The 11,230-nt window shown below is 38.1% G+C and overlaps 1 protein-coding gene across 1 annotated transcript; it reads right to left on the bottom strand.

Annotated features, from left to right (window-relative positions):
• Nucleotides 1-8,947: 8,947 nt before the first annotated feature.
• Nucleotides 8,948-10,768, bottom strand: LOC120084102. Its single transcript, XM_039040004.1, has 3 exons — nt 10,725-10,768; nt 9,271-9,531; nt 8,948-9,125 (listed from the first exon to the last, which is right to left on the bottom strand). The coding sequence occupies exons 1-3, from the start codon at nt 10,766-10,768 to the stop codon at nt 8,948-8,950; spliced, it is 483 nt and encodes a 160-aa protein (XP_038895932.1).
• Nucleotides 10,769-11,230: the final 462 nt, after the last annotated feature.

Genomic DNA, 11,230 nt, shown 5'->3' with positions numbered 1-11,230 from the left:
TGGTCAGGCTGAAGTGTCCAATCGAGAAATTAAGCTGATACTAGAGAAGGTAGTAAGGCCTTCATGGAAAGATTGGGCAACAAAGCTTGACGATGCGTTGTGGGTATACCAGACCCCATTTAAAACACCCATAGGTATGTCCCCATATGCGTTGGTATTTGGCAAGGCATGTCATTTGCCTTTGAAGCTAGAATATAAGGCACTGTGAGCGGTAAAAAAGTTGAATTTTGATTTGAAGAAAGCAGAAGAAGCAAAAAAAATGCAACTGGTAGAGCTAGAAGAATGAAGGAACAACGTATATGAAAATGTGAAGATTTATAAAGAGCACACCAAGCGCTGGCATGACCAACGCATATGCGGTAAGAACCTCCAGGTCAGGCAAAAGGTCTTACTCTTCAACTCACGTTTGTGGCTCTTCTCGGGAAAACTAAAGTCGCGTTGGTCCGGACCATTCATAATTAGACAAGTATTTTCGCATGGCGCGGTTGAATTATTAAATGATGACGGAACCCACATATTCAAAGTCAATGGGCAGTGAGTAAAGGCATATCATAGAGAAGGCTGGCATCGCCAAGTCGATTCCGTGGAACTAAAGGAATTTGAATAAAGAAGAAAGTAGGTGGTCCCTGCATTATCAAATGATCGCAACTCATCAGGGGTGTAAGTTTTGGGAAACATCGATTCTTCAACTCTTCTCCACTATTCGAAATTTTTACTATATCCTTTCAATCTTTATCTACCCTTATTTTACTATTTCTATTCCTAAAAAAAAAAATACAATAACGAGTTTTATTTTGTTTAAAATAATTTGACCCTCTCTTTGTTTTTCTTGCAACGATCGAGGCGTTGGATGGAGATGTTACTCGAAGAAGCAATTATCTTACTCCATCACCGCAATCCAAGGAAGAGAGATCGCTGCAAAGATGGATGCGTCAATACATAATGCGGGTGACAACGCAAAATTTGGGGGTGTATTCTTCCTTATCTTTATTTCAAATTTTGCACTATCATATTGCATTTTAGTTTTGAAAGTTTTATCACCACATCCTCTTTGATCGCCGCAATCATTTGACATAGATAAATTTAGTAGTTTACCGCATTCTGTTTCTTTGCCAAGTATGATTTCAATGATGAAAAATATGCTTCTATTTCTTTCGTATATATTAGAGTCAACTTAGTTTTAAGATAGTCACCTCATGAAATATTTCTCGAAGTTAGGGGTTTGCTAGCTTTCTTTCAAATTCTCTTTACAACGCATTCTAAGAACATCACATGACTTATTTTAATCTCTTGGCAATGAGGACATTGCCGCATTTTAAATTTGGGGGTGAGGTATTTATTTTCGATCTTGGTATTTTCAATATATATATATATATATATATTAGAATAACAACTCCACTGTCAACGCAATGGGAAACCCATGTTGATAAGAGTTAAGTTGTGAAAGGTACTTACCCGTAGTTGGATGTCTGCATGACACACATGGGGGCAAGCCAAAATGAAAGTAAGTCACCAGGGTCAACGCATAAATAAATGACCGCAACTCCACTACTAAATAGGTACGAGTTTAGTCTGAGAAAGAGTGCATTGCTCGTAGTTGGATGTTTGCATGACACCCATGGGGGAAATTTAAAACGAAGGCAAGGCATTTGGATCAGCGCAGGTCAGAAAAAAATTATATATCAATGAAGAAATTTTTTATGCAAGGTTAAAATCATTTAACACCCCGATAGAAAATTTTCTTTTTGAAATAAATCATGCAATGTTCTGGAATTTAGTAAAGTCCTTTTGAATGGTAAGCTTGCAGTCCATAGGTCTTAGAAATATTTTAAGAAGAAACTTGAATAAGACTTAAGGAAATTCTGGCATATAGGATTTGAACGAATTATTCTTGAGAAATTGATAACATAATTTTTAATCTAAGCTACGAGTCCATGTTCCTGTTACTAGTTCCCCGACAACCGCACCATAAACTTGACACGCAGATTTTTAAGAACTTAATCATCATACAAGCTCATCATAAACTTGTAACGCATGTATGAATAAAATTAATCTTCTTATGTCAAACAACGCATGGATGATTGCGATGATATGCGATACTACTTCTAGATATGCATTATTAATGAATGATCTTGTAGTATGTTATGCGTTGTCACAAGTTTCCTTGCGTTGAAACCAAGTATAATTTCACCGCAAGTTTCTCGGTGTGATCCAAGATCGAACATAGGGATTGTTTTAGGTTAGTTGCTTTATATTTGTGATATATGCGACTAGGGGTTTTTCAATTTAATAAAAGTGTTGTTTGTACATGCGATAAAGTAAATTGTGCAGTAAAGTAAAGATAAGCGATAAAAATCCGATAATAAAGTAAATTGCGATAAAATAAACCTAAGTTACATGATACAAGATACCGAGGTTGAGACTGACTGTGAAGAATATACAAAGATCGTGCTATGAGGTGGCAAGACTTACGTGCAAAACAGAAAGAGAGAGGATAATTAATATAAACAGCACAAGATTCTTAATTGCGTTAAAGATATAAGTACGGTTCCTCTTTCCCTTGGCATACACCTCTCGGTGATCAGTCGTGTTTCCCACATCTCTGTGGTGAAACAGGGACGAACATGGTAAACACAAGGTTGCCTCCATCTCTAGAAGTACTTCTTGCTTTAGTTAATGCATTCTTCTAACCTTCTCTCGATAGATCAGAATGACATCTTCACTTCTGCTCTCACAGGTGCAGATGTCATCTAGTATGCTTTAGCTAAACATCTTTATTTCTTTAGCACAAATTAAGTTACTTGTTTAATTCATATTAATCACCAAGGGATTAAGAAAACATCATGGAGAAAGCGATTAATGGAGGAACGAAAATAGACAGAAATGTGGAAATAGAAGTGATCATGACATTGAATTATAAAATCAAGCGGCTGATACATGGTTGTGAATGATCTAGACTAAGAAGATGAAATACAATTGATGAATAAGAGTTAGAAACAGATACAGAAGAGTGCCATGTCTTGTCACCGATCTGGATGGAGATATTGCTTGTCGGCGTAGATGGAGTGAATGGAAGGACGAGCTTCCCTCTCAGGCTTGCTCAACCGGTAGAGTTGATCTAGGTATAGAGTTTCAAGGTGGAGATTTGGAATGATTCTCCCTGAGACTCACCTCTCGGCCTCGTCTCTTTTCTTCCTTGATCTTCTCCGATAAGCACTCAGATTAGCCTCTCTCTCAATAGCATCGTATCAATTATCCCGTGTATCAAGTATATCTTTCAGTGAATTCTTTGAGGGTATTTATAGGTGAAAGCTTTGACTCTCTGACTTGTGGTCCCCACTTTATTGTTATGGAAATTCTGAGAATGGTGGAATAATTCCTTCTGTTATGCAATCAATCCGTCAAAAATGCACAACGATTGGTTGTACACGTGTCAAAATCCTCCGTGATTGCATTGCTCATTTGCATTTTCAATTGTGTGCCTGCATGTGGTGTTGTTTTTATTACCACATGCGGTTGAAGTTCAGCTCTGGATCGATTGTCGCATGCACCGTCATTGCGTTGATTGTCTATTCATTCCTGAATGATAGATGCTATGCGACGTAGATGCATTAATCTTTCTCTCTTGAGCAATGAATGCATATGGTGACTTGATTTCCTGCAATATGACTTGAAATATTCCTTTCTACCATCACATTGGTGTTAGTGGGTGTATAGATGACAATTTGTCATTATTGTATTTCTTAGCCAATTTCCATACAATTGACGCAAATTTCCTCTCTTTTGGCCACAATATCGAAATAAAGTAGTATAAATATTTTGTATTTCTACAAGTTATCACACCCCCAAATTTAGATATATGCTTGTCCTCAAGCATATCTTCTACTAAGGCAAAAATGCTCAGTTCCTATCCTAAATTTTTGCGTCGATTGGTTGCTTCGAATGCTCCACTTAGGCACATGACTTAACAACGCAATTTTCTTCTATCCTTGCTAATTCATATCAAAGCCATACTTTATTCTTCTATACTACAAATTTCTGCTAAAAAATCCTTTTCTAGTTTTAAAAAGAATGTTTACCTCTTCTTTGTCAAAACAACTTGATGCGTCCATATGCAGTTGTCAAACTTTTTGCGTCATTTATTAGAGACCGTTGATCATGGTTACACTCTTTGTTTTGGCTTGTTCCCACGGTGTCATTCGAACATCCAACTTCGGTTGTGTGCTAATTTCAACTTTAACTCATGATATTCAGAGGAGTTGTCTCTTATTTCTTTTATTTTTTTTTCTTTTGTATTTTTCTCTTTTCATATTGCGATATTCTTGGAAACCCACCTTCGTTTTGGCTTGTTCCCTTGGGTGTCATGCGAACATCCAACTACGAGCAGGTTCCTTTCACAACAAACTCTTAACAGGTTGGGAGTGTTTTTGAAGTTTTACCTTGTGCTAACATTGGAGTTGATATGAAAATGTTTTTTAAAAATTTTTTTTTTTGAAATGTGGAATTTGAAAAATGAACGCATTTTTCTTAATGACCGCATAATCTTGATCTCATCTGCTCAGACCTTCCCCACCCCTAAATTTAGAGATACTCAAGGTCCTCATTGCGTTGTTTGGACAAAATAAACAAACACTTAAAACAAAATTTCAAAAAGAAGGTTTGACAGAACTTTGAAGGGTAAAAGGTAAAGCACTGTTAAGCTACGAATTAACTAAGTGTTAGTTAGAAATTACAAAGTATGGGAAATGTTTATGAGTGTATGCATATTATACATCATGGCAGCGCAATGAATAACGCAAAAGTAAAGATCAAGAACATCACAAATATTGACAAAGGATGATAAAGAAAAAGGCACAGGCAAATCGAGAGAATTGCTAATTAGCTATATTGAAAATTCATCAAGTATACACAGAATTAAAAATTAACACAATACAAAAATTGTTGGCCTATACAAAGAATCGAAGAATTTCGTTAACTTACAAAAATAATGAATTGAATAAAAATATAGAATGTCCGCATAAAAATGTAAAGATTATTATTGAGGAGTAGAAGGGTTTGGAGGACGGTTTGAGGTGGTGCTGAAGAGGCTTCTTCAAAATTCAAGTGTTGCCTGAGATGCGGAGGCACCATGGGACCATGAAGATATGTTGTGAGAAAATTAAAGTACTCATGGTTGCGCTCCGCAATATGTCTTTGGTGACGATGGACCTTATAAATGTTGCGCTGAATATTGATCAACACCTCCCTTAAAGTAGCAGCACTGCACTGTATATCATCGACTAGCTCCATTACCACATCAAATTTCTGGTTGAAGAAGGCTTGTTGCTGAGTGAAGCGTTGTTGTTGTTGGGAGAAGAGGGACCGCATTTCTGCTAACTCAGCAACTAAGAAGGTGACAGTGGGTGGTGCTTGTGATGTCTCGTCAACAACGTTTTGGGGTTGGGCAGATGTGCCTTCACCCAAATCGTGTGGGTCATCAATATGCAGCGGTGGAAGGGAATGTTGCGGTGATGATGCTGAAGGTGAGGATGTGGCTGGTGGATATGCGGTTGAAGAATTTGGGGCAAGGAGAAGGTTGGTAAAATGCTCAGGAAGGGAAGAAGAAGAAGGTTGTGCGAGAGGGCTTGGAGGGTGGATTACTAAGGGTAAAGGGTCCAAAGGTTCTATCTCTTGCTATGGTAATTCCTGGACCTTTTCTTTTCCCTTATCATCTCTGCGCTGTCTCTTTGACCTTGGTTCTTGCGCTGCATTAAGATCGATTGCGGGCCTCTTTAAAGGTAGCTCTGGGCAATGTGGGCAGTCTTTGAGGAGCAACCTCATGATTTTGATATTGATGAGGCTATGGACTTCTTGCATGGGCTCTTCCTCAAATCCTATGCCCATTGACAGGCACAGACTTGAGATAGTCCATGGAAAGAAGTATTGTCCTCTAATGTGCCCCATAAAGCCTTGAATTTGACTTGTGATCAACCGGGCTACATCGATTGGAATGTCGCGCGTAATGCAATATGCGGCCATAACTCATCCCTTGAAATTGTCTTGTCATGGGAAGTTGGGATCAATTGCTTTTTAACCAAATAAACCCAAAGCCTTGCCTCCAGAAGCAGAGTGCTTGGACGCCAGGGTCTTGATGCTTTTGAAGAAACCAACCACTTAGTGCCCGGTTGCATTAATTACTTGCAGCGCATCTTCCATCTTACTTTAGTGGGATCATCAAATGATTTTGTTGCCCAGTGCATCTGGGTTATCCTTCATTTAGTATAGTTCATTGATGTCCCCTGTGCTGAAAAACACCACTCGCCCTTTATTGGTCACCACATCCTTGGTGCCATGTAGTCGTCCATGGTAGAAGCCACGCATTACCTTTTGGAACGGGCACTGGCAAAATGTATCCCAACCATGCTCTACGATCACGCTCGTGATCAGATCTGGTAGTGGCATTGGCGCAGGGAAAAAGCCCATCTCCATCAACAAATCGTCGTTCTCTTTCTTTCTTGATGGACGTACCATTGCTTGCTTGTCAGGCTTGTTCAACCGGTCGAGTTGATCTAGGTTGTAATGAACCAACACCCTAAGACTATGGTAAGGCCGTTACTAAAATAAATGCATGCATAGAATTTAAACGACAATCAGTTATTTGAAATAAATGCTAATTAAACAAGAGAAGTTCAAAAGATATTTATTAAATGCATTGTTAAAACAAATAATAGGGTACCCAAAATTCTTAAAGACTAACAAAAGTATATAAAAGAAATAATCCTTAGTAATAAATTTTAAACAGTAAAACTAAATAATAAAAGGAAAATAAGGACTCAAATTTCAAGGTGCGGAAGTGAAAAAGTCTAGTCCCAATGACACGATCACGAATTCTGCTGCGCCATCGCTGGTGCATCTTTACCTATTCCTGAAACATGAACATAGGAAAAAATGAGTATGAAATATTCAGTAAGTAACCGCACCACTGGGGTCAGGCTAGGTATCTATGTCCTTTAGATACCCACCTATGGCACATAAACACATGAAACAGACAAGAGACTGAGTCCTATCCTATTGTAGTTAAGTATGCCAACAAAACTGGTGAATCCCGAAGGAAACACAAAACGAGTGAATCTCGAAGGAAACACGAAACTGGTGAATCCTGAAGGAAACACAAAACTAGTGAATCCCGAAGGAAACACAAACTGGTGAATCCCGAAGGAAACACAAAACTGGTGAATCCAAAAGGAAACACAAATCTTGTGAATCCTGAAGGAAACACAAAACTTGTGAATCCCGAAGGAAACAACAAACTGGTGAATACCGAAGGAAACACAAAACTGGTGAGCATCTAACTAATCAATGAGGATATTCACACAGTCTCAACGTTCAAAGAATCAACACCGTACAATTCTAAAACATACATGAAATCTTTGGTACCATGGCTCCATCACATACAACTAATCCTCAACCACATATTATACAACATTCATGTAAACCTTACATCATAATTCTACAATATACAAGTATGCCTCAACACCAGCAAATCAGACATCGGCATATGAAAACACATACCATCACATACTAACTATCAAGTGCTTAGGTGTGTATTTAAACAATTCAGAACTCGTGCCAGAACATACTTTAATTCAGGTCATACTACTAATCAACATGCTAACAATTTACTATAACATACACTCACCATTCTAGCATACAACTAAAGCCTGGCCCGTCGGTAGTTCCAGTGGTAAGATTACTTACTTCGAAGTCAAAATTATGTCTAAGCGAAGAGCAAATTAATCTTCTTCCTAGCTTAGATGGATCTTGAATTAGGCATAAACATAATCCAAATTGCAATTAATAAAAGAGCTTAGTTCCAATAACCAAATTAACTAAATAATTCCCAATAATCTTACCCAAAAGCTTGTCGAAACCACAACCAAATCCTCTTGACAGCACATTTTTAACTTCAAAGCTTCTCCAAAAGTTGATTTTTAAAGCCCAAACAAATATGTGTCTATAGATTGAAGCATAACACCATTAGCCAATAAATCCAATTAAAAAAAATGGCACAATCTTACCCCAAATCCACAAGTTCCGACAACCCTTACTGTTGACAGCACAAACGACAAGAAACGACGAATTCAAAACACCCTTGCGTGACTGACAACGAGCGACCTGGCCATCGAGTTGTGAATCTTCAGATCTGGGCACGAGTGACTATGGAATCTCGAGACTCTGGGCAACGACCTGCAATCCACGGAGACTAGTGTGGGTTGGCGAGCGATACCATCGGGGTTCAACGATCAGAGACGCGGCTGATCTCATGAATCGAGTGGCGACGACTGCTTCGTGACCCAAACGACTGAAGGGAGTCGAGTCGACTTAGAAGGCACACTGCTGAACAGATGCTTGCGGTCGGAAGAGGGGAGGTGCGACGTTCGTGGATTTGGATTGAGGTGGCGTGTGGTTGGGAGGAAAGAAGAAAGAAAAATTGGGTATGGTGTTGTTGCCATGCGGTGCGAGGAAGAAGAAGGAGAAGGGTTGGTGGGGGTTTTTAAAAAAATAATAATAGTAAATGTAATAACTAAAAAAGTAAGGTATAATTATAATAAATTCTTTCCATTTCGAAAGGAAAATTAATTTATGCCATAACTTTCACATTGAAATTCAAAATTGAATAATTTTCCGTCAAACTTAAATTCCCGCATTTATACTTGAGATCCAAAATTTTAAAAATGCCCTTCGACGAAGCAATTATTGAATTACAAAATAATAACATTACTGAAATTACATTATTATATAAAAAAATGTGCGTGGTGCTACATTCTTCCCTCCTCAAGGAACTTTCATCCTTGAAAGTTAAGACACTCCGAGTGTTACATTCTTCCCTCATCAAGGAACTTTCGCCCTCGAAAGTTCATTCTTGAAAAAGCTCTGGGTACTGGGCTTTCATCTCATTCTCTCACTCCTAAGTGGCCTCCTTGAATAGGTGATTCTTCCACAGGACTTTCACAAGCGCAATCTCCCTGCGTTGCAACGTCTTTACCTCTCTGGCGAGAAATTCTACAGGCTTCTCCTCGTAGCTCAAGTTGTCATTCAACTGCAATGGATCAAAGTCAACTACATGGGATGGATCTGTCACATACCTTCCTCAAAATAGAAATGTGGAAGACATTATGAACTGAAGATAGTGCTAGAGGTAATGGCAATCAGTAAGCTATAGGGCCAATTCGCTCTAAGACTTCGAAAGGCCCAATGAACTTCGAACTCAGCTTCCCTTTCCTGTCAAACCTCATAATACGTGCCACCCTTAAGAACACTTTATCATCAATCTCAAATTCCAGGTCCTTATGTCTTACTTCGACATAGATTTGTTGTCTGCTCTGAGCTGGTTGCATAAGAGCTATGATCTTCTGTATTGCCTCATTCGTGGTCTGCAGTAGCTCAGGTCCTAGCAACTTCCTCTCACCAACCTCACCCTGGCACACTGGAGACTTACAACTCTTTCCATATAGGTCCTCAAATGGCAATGTGCCAGTGGCAGTCTGATAGCTATTAATATATGCGAATTCCATTAAATGCAGGTAAGAGTCCCAACTCCCTGAAAACTCTAGTGCACAAGTGGACAACATATCTTCCAATATCTGGTTCAGATGTTCTATTTGACCATACGTCTATGGGTGAAAAATTGTACCAAATCCAACTGAGTACCCAATGCTAACTGAAGACTCTTAAAAAAAACTAGATGCAAAACGAGGGTCATCGTTTGACATAGCTAAAACTAGTACCAGAAGAGGTGTAACAACCCCTTCCATAAATAACTATGAAACTTAAGATGTTGAAAATCAGCAACACTTCTACACGTTCGAACTGAGAACTGTGAAAACGGTCATGAAGTTAAGAAAGTCTTATCCATTAAAAATATACATTTGAACTTACCATTTTGTCACTGGGAAAACTTCATATGTGCAGTGAAGAAACTAGTCATACTATATAGTGCGTCATCTGAAGATACGTACCAGAACAAATCTAGTCAACTGAAATATGCTTCTACTCTAGAAGCACCAACTGTGATGTCTTTCTTAGGGTCCACATGTCTGAGAATAACTCTGTCTAATTAAGCCTCACATTCATGAGAAACTCATCATGAGGCTCTATGCTGTCATGGGCCATAAAACTTGCTTGAGCCAGTCCGCAAGCCTTAAAACAATCACATATCATTAGTTAGACCCTGTTGCGAATGAGTCTAAAATTTCCTCTGAAAATGAGGTTTTGAAGTCCTTAAATGCTAAAGCATCAGTCAATTGATAACACATTTCCATAACCTCGTAATAACCGTAATTGATCATTGAAGTCTTTTTTTTTTAAACGATAAAACCTTCTTGATTCATAAGTCCTAGCTTGGATTACTCGTACTCCCTAAAGCTAGATAATTCATTGCCCATGCAAGAGAATACATACTATCTTGTAATGCTCCAAACCCACTTTTAGTAACTTCTTACTATCAACTCAACTTTATTACCAAGTCTATCCCTTATACCAATGGTTATATTGGAAGATCCAACTTACTTACTTTTGTGCATATACCATTATTGTCTACCTCGGGTTGGATTATATTATTTTCTCAATCAACTTGATGATCTTGCTAGTTCGTGTTTCCAACACTTGAACAAAAAGTCAAAATCCCTTAAATCTTACTAATGCCCTCAATGATTTATGTCTTAACTAATGAAGCCTCAACATACCATATCAATAGTTCTTGAACATCTACTGCTACTAGTAACTCCATTTTAACTTATCCCTTCTCAACCTTCTGTTTCGGTAACAGATTCTTGTGTTAAAACAAAGTTCCATACCAATCACCTACATAAGCTATCTTTCCATCTAACACATATTGTCCTAAAGTCCCACATGAGAATGAGATATTCTTCTTTTACACCAAAACAAATACCTTGTAACCCCTCTTATCAAGCCTTCAAACCATACTTAACTAGGAGTTTCGAACACATTAAATTTCTTTCTCTTTCTAAAAGAGTAAACTTTCTTTGATACTTTTCTCTCATTCACACTTATCTCTGATAAGACCACTAAATTCAAGACACCTTTTTTTTTTCCACTTTCCATGTGGAACATAATCTCTTTACTAAATTATATTTTACTTAACTCCTCTATAAGTCTTATCTTTCTCACTAAGAATTTCCATCTCATAGAATTCTCCTTTGGCGATTTGCATACTTTTAAACTCCAAAAG

This window comes from Benincasa hispida, chromosome 8 (assembly GCF_009727055.1).
Source record: "Benincasa hispida cultivar B227 chromosome 8, ASM972705v1, whole genome shotgun sequence".
NCBI lineage: Eukaryota > Viridiplantae > Streptophyta > Magnoliopsida > Cucurbitales > Cucurbitaceae > Benincasa > Benincasa hispida.
Note: the sequence above shows the minus strand (reverse complement) of the source record. Positions and strands in the feature narration are given on the sequence as shown.